The sequence below is a fragment of the Bufo bufo genome, chromosome 6, assembly GCF_905171765.1.
Source record: "Bufo bufo chromosome 6, aBufBuf1.1, whole genome shotgun sequence".
In the NCBI taxonomy this organism is placed as follows: Eukaryota; Metazoa; Chordata; class Amphibia; order Anura; family Bufonidae; genus Bufo; species Bufo bufo.
Genome location: NC_053394.1, coordinates 357995178 through 358009169, shown reverse-complemented (window position 1 = coordinate 358009169; position 13992 = coordinate 357995178). Strand labels below are relative to the sequence as shown.

At 45.6% G+C, this 13992-nt stretch overlaps 1 protein-coding gene across 2 annotated transcripts in view; it reads left to right on the top strand.

Moving 5' to 3' along the window:
• The window catches only part of UNC13D (unc-13 homolog D), an 80167-nt gene that overhangs the window by 39908 nt on the left and 26267 nt on the right, over window positions 1–13992 (top strand). For both annotated transcript variants that reach the window (XM_040438809.1, XM_040438808.1), the window contains exons 15-17: window positions 2332–2456; window positions 3776–3866; window positions 4257–4313. In XM_040438809.1, coding sequence (XP_040294743.1) covers window positions 2332–2456; window positions 3776–3866; window positions 4257–4313 — 273 coding nt within the window. The remainder of the gene's footprint in view (window positions 1–2331; window positions 2457–3775; window positions 3867–4256; window positions 4314–13992) is intronic.

Here is a 13992-nt window from a genome sequence, read left to right as displayed (position 1 = left end):
TACCCCAGATGGTGGGGATAGACTTTCCCGAGGGGAACACCAGGTCGCTACCTCTTGAGGAGGATAGGTACACGAGGCAGCTGGTCCAGGCGGACCAGGAGGTACCTGAGAAAGGTACCAGAGGTACAGGCGTTGTCGGCAGGCTGAGTTGTAACCAAGAGCAACAGTGCAGGACCGAAGGATGAGGCAGAGGCAAAGTCGAACAGGCAAAAGGTCACGGCAGGCGGCACAGGTACAGGTCAGGCAATCCGGATCGGCAACAGGAGAGTCAAGGCAAGCAGGTGGGGATCTAACAGGTAGCAGAGTCCAGGAATACAGGTACGAGTCAGGAACACAAGCGGAAATCAGGAACCTTAGCAGGACACAGGGACCTTGACGCTGAGGCATCTAGGAAGGGGGCTGAGCCACTTATATATGCGCAGGAGGGCTAGGATTGGTCAGCGAGGTCACATGACCTAACCCATAAAGCCCAGGAAGTGATGCGCGCCGGCCCTTTAGGAAGTTCTGCAGGCAAGCAAGCATGCTGTGGCCAGGGCTGAGAGGAAACTGTGGAACGGATCCCAGAACAACAGTACCCACACAGACAGAGCCCAGGACTGCAGCAGTGAATGGGAAGCACCGGCTGCAGATCACAGCTGAACATGGCGCCCGGGACCGTGTCGGTAAGCAGGGGAACAGAGGCGCACAGCAGTCGCTGTTGCACCCACCACATATCTCAGCATGACCTGTGGTGCACATCTATTGTTTGGCATGAATGTTTGGCAGTGATGGAAAAAATCCAACATAGCAAAACCATATCTGCCTTTGGTTGATGTCCGTCACAAAGCAGAAAATTATTTCAACTGCCTTATTCTCCCATCTTAATGTGGTGTGGTTAACAATAAAATAATTATATGGTTGTTATTATATGGTTTATTACGGGGTAGGTCGGAGCTGTTCTGGGGCAGAAAAGCAAACCTATCTTTTTTTTTTTTTTCATCGGAATGGGCTCCAGGGTCACAGCCCTGTTTTTCTTAGAGACAGTCCCAAATCCCCTGCTATTCAGTTAAATGAATAAATTAGGTCCATTTGCAGCTGTCACTAGAGGGAGCTCAATGATATTTATATAGCTTCTAATGAACATATAGCATGTTATTTATAAATTAAAAAAATAAACATCATTGGTATCGCCATATCCCAAAATTTTGGTCACCTTGCCTCCTACAAAAATGGTAAAAAAAGTGATCAAAAGGTCATAAGTATCCTAAAAGACAGGCTATTAATAAAATCTGTAACAAGCAGTAGGTTTGGATCCATTGTACCAACTAATCAGTTTGACTTTGGGCTAGTCCTAAGGCTGTTATCCTGGCCGGTTTTCACCCTTTAACCCCTATGCAGAGATCTGGCCTTCACTGCAGGGAATCCACCACCTCTGCCTCTTGGCATAGTCCTGGTGTAGTTGGCAACTGATGAGTGGGGGTCACCGACACACAGAGGGAGCAGGCAATACTGGTAGTCAAGAAACAGGCCGAGGTCAGGGCAGGAAGAGTACGTGTATATCCATGAAACTGGTCCAAGGTCAGGGCAGGTTCAATATGGTAGTCAGGCTATAGTCAGGGCAGGCAGTGGATGATCAGAGTTCATGAACAGGCAGAGGTACGGTACACGGGCAGACAAACAGATAAGCACACCTTCACTGGAACACTAGCAAGCTAGGAACCTAAAGCTCAGGCAAAGGGGTGGAACAAACAGACCAGTAGGGTAGGAGGGTTGACCAGCATCTTAGTCAGCAGCTGAACAGAAAGGAGGGAATATTAACCTTTGCATTACTACAAAGACGTTTCACTGAATGATTGCCCAATACACACAGGGTGAGTGCAGCAGATTTTCATTTTTTATTTTTTTTTAAGTATTACATTTGGTGTCACTGTCAAAGTACTAACTCACAGACAAAGTGTATTTGTACAGTGAATGCTGTAAAAATGAAACCTGTAAAACAATGGTGCAATGTAGTTTTTTTTCTTCCAAATCCACTCCTTTAATATTGTTTTCCAGATTCCCAGTACTTTGCATGGAATATTAAATGGTGCCATTAGAAAGTGCAACGTGTCCCACAAAACACAAGCCCTCATACGGCTATGTGAACTAAAAAAAGTTGGGAAAAAAAAATTAAAATTGGCTATTGCTATTTTCTGCCACCAGTTCAGACTGGGAGGAGGATAGTCGTAGCGTATTTTCAATGGGGAAGGGGGGTTTGACAGTAAACCCACAAAAATGATAACCTCCTGATACATGTACATACGGGGGAATGATGTAGACAAATCTCATCTTTGTTTTGTTCGTAACCTGCAGAAAAATGAGCTAGCAGAATCATTTGACTCTTTGCTGCAATATGGAGTATCACTTCTACAAAGGTACCGCATTGTATTCCCACTGTCAGAAGCTCGGTCCGCAGAACGCCTGCAGGGTCTGCTCAGGTCAGTGATGAAACCATAAGTGTAGGTCTGCCCTTACCCTACATGGGAAGCAGATGTGTTTGTGATAAAACAGACTTTTATCTATTGATCATTGAGCGATGTTGCACTTTGTGGTGCAGTCAGGGTCTCTTCCCATTTTGTTTTTACTCTGGCGCCTGAGCTGAATGTAGCCTTAGACCACTGTACACTTGACAGAGACCAAAAGGCCTCCCTCATTGGGTTGGTAATCCATTGTATACGCATCTTTTTTCACCGGTATCGGTAGCTCAGCAGACTGTCACTTTAAAAATGATATCAGCTACGGTGTTATCCAGGCGTGTGGATCAAAATTCGCCAAATACAACATCTACTGCCTTCCTGGCTTAAAAAAATTGTAGTTTACGTGTGTATTTGTTGGGGCATTGATGTATATCAGGGCTGGCAAACCTGCGGCTCTCCAGCTGTTGTAAAACTGCAACTCCCACCATTCCCTGCTGTAGGCTGATAGCTGTAGGCAGACTGGGCATGCTGGGAGTTGTAGTTTTGCAACAGCTGGAAAGCCGCAGGTTGGCCAGCCCTGATGTATATGGTGAACTGGAGCCACGTGAGGTCTCCACCACAACAGCAATTGCTATCTGATAAACTGTTCTCCCATAGTTAGGTGGTCCAATAAATATGTAATAAGTTATTCTGTTATAATTCAAATGATGCAAAAAAAAAAATCTTCTTTTGCCTAGCTATTACTGTAACCTTCCTGTGGCGCCCCCTGCTGTTCTTTTGATTCCCTCTCAGACTGTTAGACTGTCCATCTAATATGCTGGTGGTCACACATGCTCAGTACTTCAGTCAGACCTCTTGGAAGTGGTGATGGTGAAGTGGAGTAATTCCTGCCATTGGGCAGACCAGCCAGTAAGAATAGGGGGACACAGAAGAATTAAAAGAACCCCGGGGGGCGTCACAACAAGTACATAACAGCAATATCTAGTATTTTTATAAAATTATTCCAACTGAAACTTGAAATCTTTAATTGTGGATCTATAAGAAGGAGTTTTTGTTATTTTCAGTTTTAAAGTCTTCCTTTAAATTAGGGAAACCCAATCTTTTTCTTTCTGAGCCCTGACTAGTGGAACAGATAACTTGACTACCATATTGCCAGCACCCACCATTCCTTGGCAGCAGATTATAGCTGGAAAGACATAAAGCCTAACATTGTTATGTACAGTTCTTACTTGTGTGTTTGGTGGTCAGGGTGATATAAGGAGCATAGAGGACGTCTTTCTATTCTATCTGGTGACCTTCATGCTGTTTACTCATCATAGCCCTAATTCTTTCAAATACAGAATTCTGATACAAATGTGTAAAACCAAGGCATTCAGAGAGCTGTGCTCCTCCACACCCGACTTGCAAGACAGAGTGACCAAAGCCATCAAGGTAAAATCCCTTCGTAGCAAGAACCAGATTTGTTGAAACGAGCCTGGGGACTTAATTGGGAAAACAGCACAAGATGCTGATGCCATTACCTAACCAATCGGCATTGTTTATTCTTTCCTTGATCCCTTCGTTCTTCAGTCTTTGGCTGAAGCTTTCAGTAAATGTTGATTGAACATGAAACCGAATGTTGCAGACAGACCCCCTTTCGATCAGACATTTTAGCTTTACATGGACACCATGTAATACTGCAGTTCTCCTATAGAAGCCACTGCAGGGGAAATGAGTAGCTGACTGTTAGCTGACTCCTATTAGATGAATTGTCTGGGATGACGGTGGTAAAACCCTGCTAATAAAGTGTTAAATGCTTTTATTTGCTTTCTTGTTCATCAGACTGGAACCCGAGAGTGGTTTGATCTGAAGAGACAGCATCTACAACCAATGATACAGGTACCAAAGATGTACATTATGTGTTTTCCCTTTCCTTTCCAGTTTTACACTTTTAGTCTGATGACTTTTTCATGCGTGCGATCAGCTCAAAGAGTTTCTCCGCGCTGGTCAGTAACTACATATTAGGAGGGTCTATTAATAAAAGTGTAACTGTCATTCTTTTATTTTATTTTTGTGATTTATAGGGGCAGTGATGCTGACCCTTTTTGTAATATACTTTAATACTGAAATCGTATTATTCTATTCGAAAAATAGCTCTAAAGTGGGCCATTTTGAGCCTTAGCAACGCTCCTCTGTTTTCTGTTTACATAACAGTGGAGACTTGCTCAACAATGACCGTGCTATGTAAACAGAAGACAGAAGAGCATTGCTAAGGCCTCTTTCACACTTGCGTTGTCCGGATCCGTTGTGTACTCCATTTGCCGGAAGTGCCCGCCGGATCCGTAACACCGCAAGTGAACTGAAAGCATTTGAAGACGGATCCGTCTTCAAAATGCGTTCAGTGTTACTATGGCACCCAGGACGCTATTAAAGTCCTGGTTGCCATAGTAGTAGTGGGGAGCGGGGGAGCAGTATACTTACCGTCCGTGCGGCTCCCGGGGCGCTCCAGAATGACGTCAGGGCGCCCCATGCGCATGGATGACGTGATCCATGCGATCACGTCATCCATGCGCGTGGGGCGCCCTGACGTCACTCTGAAGCGCCCGGGAGCCGCACGGATGGTAAGTATACTGCTCCCCTGCTCCCCACTACACTTTACCATGGCAAACAGGACTTTAGCGTCCTGGCAGCCATGGTAACCATTCAGAAAAATCTAAACGTCGGATCCGGTAATGCGCCGAAACGACGTTTAGCTTAAGGCCGGATCCGGATTAATGCCTTTCAATGGGCATTAATTCCGGATCCGGCCTTGCGGCAAGTGTTCAGGATTTTTGGCCGGAGCAAAAAGCGCAGCATGCTGCGGTATTTTCTCCGGCCAAAAAACGTTCCGGTCCGGAACTGAAGACATCCTGATGCATCCTGAACGGATTTCTCTCCATTCAGAATGCATGGGGATAATCCTGATCAGGATTCTTCCGGCATAGAGCCCCGACGACGGAACTCTATGCCGGAACAGAACAACGCAAGTGTGAAAGAGCCCTAAGGCTCAAAATGGGCCACTTTATGTTTACTCTCATTTTATTAAACAAAAGTAATATCCAAATACATAGGCTTCAAATCAACTAGTACATATACATTCAGAATTACAGTCTATATCCGTGAAAAAACAAGGCATAAGGTGGAAATATATTAGTTATAGTGACAGCTATTGAAATTCTTTAGATGTCATCAGAAATCGCAAAATCCAAAGTGTAAACCAATAATCTTATAAAATAAAGAAAAGAAGTGGAATGAAAAAAAAAAGGGGGGGGGAAATAGTGTAAGTGTTATAGAGAGGAATGAGAGGAAGGAATGAAGGGCAGGGGGAGGAGGAAAGGAGTCTTTCATACCAACTCCTTTCTCTAATGCCTAGATGACACACTTGCCCCAGTCCCATCGGTTTCTTAACATCACTTGGAAAGCTCTCCCAAAAGCCTGGAGAACTCTGTGGAGTAAAGGAACAGAGAAAGAGAATTCCATCTAGTATAGAACCTATCCCCCTGATCATGAGAGTAGGCAATCAGTTCTTCCATTCTAAATAAATGTCGGCGCTCAGCAGCCCATTCCAGTGCCTCGGTATCACTAATCGTGCTGCTGTGAGGAAGAACCTCAGAGAATGTTTCTTCACTCTTCATTTGGGCTAAGTCCCTTGTATTAGCGAGAGAAGAGTCACTTTGGGTAGGTTGGGCACCCTCTTCCCTGAAAATTTGCCGTAAACCTGGAGCACTTCATCACAGAATTTGCTTATAGTAGGGCAAGACCACCATATATGTAACACGGTTCCCTCCTCCTGTCCACATCTCCACAATAAGCTGGATACATTAGAGAACATTCGATGAAGGGTCGTCAGGCAGTAATACCACCTGGAAAGAATCTTAAAATTATTTTCTTTTGCGTGGGCTGCTACAGACAATCCATGAGAGAACGTACACATCTTGAGAATGTCCTCTGGTGAAAAAGTGAGTTGTAGGTCTACTTCCCATTTTCAAAAATAAGGAGCTACATCTGGGTTACTCTGATCCAGTAGAATCTTATACATCTGTGATAATAGTCTGAAGTGAGTGTCGGATTTTAGAAAAAGGGTGTTAAAGTCTGTCAAGTTATGACAAAGCTTTTGGCTGGGTAAGCTATTTAGGTACGATCTCAGCTGAGTATACGTGAGCCACAGAGAGCCTTTAAGCCTGTCATCCAGATCAATGGATTCGTAGGACACTACTTTTGCATTCTTCATGACGTCACAGACCCTGGGATACGAAGATCTATTTCATATTAGGAACCTATTTCTACCCTTAATACAGGGGTGAAAGCAGGATTGCCCATGAGGGGTGTCATAGGACCTGGTCTCTGTAACATAGTAACATAGTACATAAGGCCGAAAAAAGACATCTGTCCATCCAGTTCGGCCTGTTATCCTGCAAGTTGAATCAGAGGAAGGCAAAAAAAAAAACTGTGAGGTAGAAGCCAATTTTCCCTACTTTAGGGGAATAAAAAATTCCTTCCCGACTCCAATCAGACAATCAGAATAACTCCCTGGACCAACGACCCCTCTCTAGTAGCTATAGCCTGTAATATTATTACACCCCAGAAATACATCCAGGCCCCTCTTGAATTCCTTTATTGTACTCACCATCACCACCTCCTCAGACAGAGAGTTCCATAGTCTCACTGCTCTTACCGTAAAGAATCCTCTTCTATGTTTGTGTACAAACCTTCTTTCCTCCAGACACAGAGGATGTCCCCTTGTCACAGTCACAGTCCTGGGGATAAATAGATGATGGGAGAGATCTCTGTACTGACCCCTGATATATTTATACATATTAATTAGATCTCCCCTCAATTGTCTTTTTTCTAAAGTGAATAACCCTAATGTTGATAATCTTTCAGGGTACTGTAGTTGCCTCATTCCAGTTATTACTTTAGTTGCCCTCCTCTGGACCCTCTCCAGCTCTGCTATGTCTGCCTTGTTTACAGGAGCCCAGAACTGTACACAGTACTCCATGTGTGGTCTGACTAATGATTTGTAAAGTGGTAGGACTATGTTCTTATCACGGGCATCTATGCCCCTTTTGATGCAACCCATTATCTTATTGGCCTTGGCAGCAGCTGCCTGACACTGGTTTTTGCAGCTTAGTTTGCTGTTTATTAAAATTCCTAGGCCCTTTTCCATGTCAGTGTTACCGAGTGTTTTACCATTTAATATGTATGGGTGACTTGCATTATTTCTTCCCATGTGCATAACCTTACATTTGTCAGTGTTAAACCTCATCTGCCACTTATCTGCCCAAGCCTCCAATCTATCCAGATCCCTCTGTAGTAGTATACTGTCCTCTTCAGTGTTAATTACTTTACACAGTAAATATCTGAAACTTCAACTTCAAGATCCAGCTGTCCCATTGAGTAAGAGCATGACGAACTAGGAAGGGCCATTCCTCTAATGGTGTTCAATCGTCCTGAGTCACCCATGGAGCAATCAACAAGTCCATTGGGGAGAGTTCTTGTTCCAGCTGGACCCAGAGTTTCAGAAATGACCTATTAGACCAGTGGGGATTCACTCTGGTAGTTTGGACTAGGGGATGCAGTATAGAGGCAAAGTACACAGTTCTTAAATCAAACAGAGGTGTTTATTCACACATTGTTGTATAACAAAATGCAGATAAGGTGCATCACAAAACGCAGGTGGCTTGGTGTTTGTTCACAAACAAGGAAAGTCCATAAACAATAAAAGTCACCTTTTCTCCTGGGTGTTAATTCACACCCTGTTAGCAGTTCAGCCTCATGAAGTCAATAGGCAGCCTGTTCGCCTGTAGAGGGGCCTGAGTCCTCCAGCCCGGCTCAAACCTCAAATCCCAGCACAGCCCTCAGTTCACAGCACACAGACTCCTGAGCTCCACTGTCAGAGGGAGGTAAATCCACACACCTGGCAGTGCTGGCTGGTTTTTATGCCTGGCAAAACCCAGCCTGGAACATGGGGAGTAGTCACCCACCCAGCACTTTGACTACTCCCAGTAAGAGCCGTCCTGGATCAGCTATGACAGCCATGCTAAAACTCAAGGTGTCAATTAGCAATAGCTGCTGCTGACACATAAAATACCAGCTCTTACTTCAGCGAGGCCAGGAACCTCGGTGACACATAATTTCCATCCACGATGATTCCAGGTACCTTCTTACACATGGTACAGTTTTAGGTCTGGCAGTCCCGCTCTTCCTCTACTTCTGGGTTTTGTCAATACCTTAATGTTTATCCTAGCTTTGCTCGTACCCCACACAAAGCGTGTTATTGGTCTGTGAAGAGTCAAAAAGAATCTACCTGGTACACAGATGGCTATTGTTTGAAAGAGATATATAAATCTTGGTAAGATATCCATTTTGACTATACTCATAATGCCAAACCATGACAGAGATTTTAATGAATATCCCTGCAGGTCTTATAGGGTCTTCCTCTGCAATGGTAAATAATTGAGCGGATAGATTAGGTGTAAGTGGGTCGGGATCTGTAACCCTAAGTAGTTAAGGCTCTGAGTCTGCCAGCGAAAAGAAAAGTTGCTCTGTACAAGGAGCACATCAGTTGCAGGGAGCGATATGTTCAGCATTTCACTTTTGGTGAGGTTGATCTTGAAGTTGCTGAGATAGCCAAACCGCTGGAATTCACTGAGAATAGATGGGAGGGAGGTATGAGGGCTCGAGACATACAGGAGGAGATCATCCGCATAAAGTGCCAGTTTATGCTGACAATACCCGAACCGCATTCCAGAAATGTCCGGATTCCTATTCAGCGCATTCGCTAGATGTTCCATTACTAAGACGTACAGCAGGGGCGAGAGAGGGCACCCCTACCGAGTCCCATTTCTAATATTAAAAGAAGGTGCTAGTATACCATTAGCTCTGACTCTAGCTGTGGGGTTGGTGTAAAGGGCACAGACTCTATCCACAAAGCTAGGCCATAATCCTATTTGTTTCAGGGAAGCTATCATAAATCTCCAATGTACCCTATCGAATGCTTTTTTTAGCATCTGCTGATAGGAGACACAAATTACCTGATGACTATGCACCCTGGAAATAAGATTAATAGTTCAAATGGTGTTATCCCTAGCCTCCCTGCCTGGCACAAAACCTACTTGATCTCTGTGGATAACCTCCGGAAGCACTTTGCTGAGGCGATTTGCCAACAGTTTAGAATACATTTCGATGTCACAATTAATTAACGAGATGGGTCGATAATTGTTGCAGATGGTCACATCTTTGTTAGATTTCGGGATCACGACTATATGTGCCTCTAAGGTTTGTTTAGGAAAAGGGCAGGAAAGGGAGATGCTATTAAATACCTTCAAGAGGAAAGGTACAAGGAGATCTCAAAATTTCTTGAAAAAAGGTGCGGTGAACCCATCGGGACCTGGGCTCTTCCCTCCTTTTAGAGAGGTCAAAACCTCTTTAATCTCCATCTCCGAGAATGCCTCCTCCATCGTAGCACTCACCTCTTCAGAGATTGAGGGCAGCGCCGTTTCTTCTACATATGTTTTTATACGGTTGTCTAAGTCTGATGTCTGCATATCAGCCAATTGGCCCCTGATGTTATATAGTGATTCGTAATATGATTTAAAGGCCTCAGCTATTTGGTAAAGATGGTGAACTGATGTGTCTCTCGTATCTTTAATAGTGGGAATGTAACTCGCTTGTTGGTGAGGATGTATGAGTCTCGCTAGGGCTTTCCCAGGTTTGTTGGAGTTTTCAAACAGGTAACTGTGAAACCTTTCAGCATTTCTACAGGTAGATTCGGTGAGGACCTTCTGAAGCTGATCTCTAGCCAGGGTAAGCTCCGTAAGGAGCCCAGGGTCCATTGACTGTTTCTGTGAATACTCTAAAGTTGTACTTTTTGCAGCTCTTTAGTCTAGCTCCATTTTGAATAAATACCCCTTGTAGTAAACATTTTTGTGCCTCCCATTGCAAAGGAAGAGCTGTAGGATCCGATGAGTGATCCATTATGAAACCCTTAATGGCGGATTCCAGATCAACCCCACACACACTGTCACGAAGGAGAGCCTCATTTAGGCGCCAAGTACATTCCCTAGCCACCAGTCCCAGTAGTTCCAAAGTTAGGAATATTGGGGAGTGGTCAGACCAGATGGAAGTCCCTATGTGTGTTTGGGTGGAAGGTCAGTGCATGGTGAGAGATCAGGAGCATGTCCAGCCTACTGTAAGATTGGTGGGCTGGGGAAAAATTGGTGTAATCTCTGTCCTTAGGGTGAAAAATGCAATCTACCAGTTGCCTAGAGTGTAATGCTTGTTTTGCTCGAGAAATCGCCGCGCTAGGAACCATTGATTTGCCCGTGGAGGAGTCCAACGAGGGCTCCATGGTCATATTAAAGTCGCCACCTAGCAATACGATCCCTTCAGCGAAGGTGTATAATTTGGACAGAATACCTGTAAGTGCTTTATTTTGTCTTAAATTCGGCAAGTATAGGTTCCCGGTGGTGTACGTTCTCTCATGGATCCTCAGCTTCAGAAAAAGAAATGGTCCGCCTGGGACTCAAAAAAGATATAAGGCAAAAATTTATGCAAAGCAATAGAGACCCCTTTCGACTTAGAGTCAGGATTGATACTGTGAGCCCAATAGGAGTAGTATTTAGAGTATATACCCAGTATATGGCCCTGCTTAAAATGTGTAGCAAAAGAATCTGCACCCTCTCTCTGTGCATGCCGTACCAACCTTAGAGCGTTTTTCAGGAATATTAAATTCCCTTGCATTTAGTGAGGCGAGTCTGACACCAGGTGCAGCCATAGTCACGGATGGAAGGGTGAGGTAGGGTATGAAGGGGTGGTTCAGGAAAAGTAAGGATTGAAACAAAGAAAGAAGTGGGGGATATAAAAAAAAGGCTCAAGAGACTACTTATGTGTCCCTACAAAGTGTGAAAGTTCAGAGTTAGAAAGAGAGAAGAAGAAGAAGAAAAGAGAGAGAAAAAAAAACTAGCAATGACAAGATGGTGTCATTGGTTCTGTGCAGTATCTGATCTGTGTAGGAAAAACCTCGAAACAGGTAAACTAAAAAGAGAAGAGAAAAAACCCCTCTTTGTGACGTCTCTAACTAGGTAGAAATGAGTTCCTAAATAGGAGACGGACTTCCAATGACAGAGCAAAGGAGCCGCCCCGAGGCTGAGAAACCGGGTAACAAAACAGATACTTAACAAGCAGGATATCAACCCCCCCCCCCCCCCACACAACCAGAGCTACCAAAGTGGCGATGTGTCCCCGAGGGCTGTAGACCAGGGACAAGCCAAAGGACCAAAGAAAGAAAGAAAGAAAGAAAAAAAAAAGAAGCAAATATGTAGCTTAACTATAAAGGATAGGAGCTCTCTTAAATACAAACATAAAGTGTCACTGCTTAGCAGGTAGAGCACTGTCCATGCCTTCTAGAGAACCCTTAACAAACATATGCTTTCCCCAAAATCTTCCGATAGTTTCAGGTGGGTTGGGTAGTGCTGCTGTGTCGCTGGAATTTGCTCCTAGGTCTCAGTAGTAGAGAACGAGAAGGTAGTGGAGGCACACCATGCCAATCTGGTAGTTGAATTATAGGGCGATCCATCGGTGTTAGGAACGCCGTCAAATCCTCTGGGTTTCGCCGCTCAATACGTTGACCATTCTTGCGAACTACTAGCTGAAATGGGAAACCCCACATATAGGGGATATCATTTGCTCTGAGGAGGTCTAACAAAGGTTTGAGGGCTCTTCTCTGGGCCAAGGTGGAGCGTGACAGATCTTGCAGGATTGTTAAAGTAGCCCCATCAAAGTCAATGGTAGAAAAGTTGCGGGCCTTTCGCATTATTTCCTCCTTAACTGCAAAATAGTGGAGACGGCAAATGACATATCTGGGCTTGGAGGGATCTGGGTTGATGGGAGCCAGGGTTCTCTGAGCTCTATCTATCTCCAGGCGCTCAGAGACCAGTTTCTCCAGTATGGTGCTAAATGGGCCTTGGAGTGTTGGGATCAAATCCTCTGTTTTGGTAGATTCAGGGAGACCTCTTATTCTAACATTATTTATCCTGTTGCGGTTCTCTATATCATCATGTAGGCGGTATAGCTGGCAGATATGACGGTCTCTAGTTTCCCCCTGGGCCATCAGTTCATCTACTTTAGTAGCAGTATGATCATGCATGGAGGCAACTTCCTCAACTTTCTCCTCTATAGCTTGCACATTGGCTTTCACCGCTGATAGCTCCTGTTTATAGGAGTTTTCTAATCTCTACACAAACTTCTCCATTTCTTGGCGTGTCGGGAGTAGTTTCATATGTTCTTTCCAATCCCACTGAGTATCTGGGGGGCCCCCCTCCGACATTTTAGCAGAATCAAGCGTCCTTGCAGTACCTAGCGACCGCGTGGGAAAGCGCTGCGGCAGTGGCTTACCGCAAATATAGGCAGACCACGCCCGCAAATATAGGCAGACCACGCCGTTGCTATGGGGCCCGCGGCACAGGGGGGCCCAGAACGCATAGAAGGCCCCGCCCCCTACTCTGCACAAGATAGTGACTGACAGTTTATTCATAGGAGGCGTCCCGTGGACCACCCACTTGTTTTTTTTCTCCCTCCGGCTCCTACCCCGGGCCCCCCCTTGGTTGACGGCACGCCACCCCTCCCTGTCTGACCTCCGGGCTGCGGGCTCCCTACCTTCTCCAGGCTGAGCCTGCGCTTATCTGCATTTCACACTGTCCAATCAGCTTTTAGCAGCACAAAGATCCTGCTGCTGATTGGCCAGTGTATAGCTGGCACAGCAGGAACAGCGCAGGCTCAAGCACGCACAGATGCATGCACGTGCTGCCCGGAGTGCCCGCCATCTAAATGCCGCCCTCAAGAAAAATCATCAGTGTGCCAGTGAGTGCAGCCCCCCCACCCCGGCCCATAATGAAGGAAGGACCGCTCCGGTCAGTGAACATAGAACCCGGCGGCTGGAATAAACAGACGTGTGTGCCACATACAGTAAGAGGTCTGACAATAAAAAGTTCATATATGTGTACCAGGATGGGTATTCTTGATGCGGGCAGGGCAGCAGCAAGATTTTTGGGGGGGGCCTGTGGGCTCATAGAGGACTCAGGAGGACAGTGTGCTTTCCTCCTACTCTAGTCCTCTATGAGCCTACAAGGCCCCCCCAGCACATCAGTCACCTTGCGGGCGGAATATGATTGGTGGCTATGTATGTGCACACTCAGCAGCAGTGAAAGGGGCTATATATAATGCCCCCCAAAATGCCCGGGGCCGGGCACCTTACTTACCTCATTCCCCGGCACCCGCATTGCTCCTGATGCCCGCAGTGTCGCCACTGCCTCCTGTCACGCAGATGAAAACATCCAGCGACATGGTGGGGCAGTCAATAGCAGGCCACGATGGGAACGAGCCTCCCTAGCATCGTGGGTGACTCTAGGGAGGCTCATTTCCGACGCAGCCTGCTATTGTCTGCACCCCCCCCCCCCATTGGGCATAAGTATTATCTGTATGCGGTGCCTGGGCATTTTGGGGGGCATAATAGGGGTTAGATAGCCCCCTTTAACCCTTA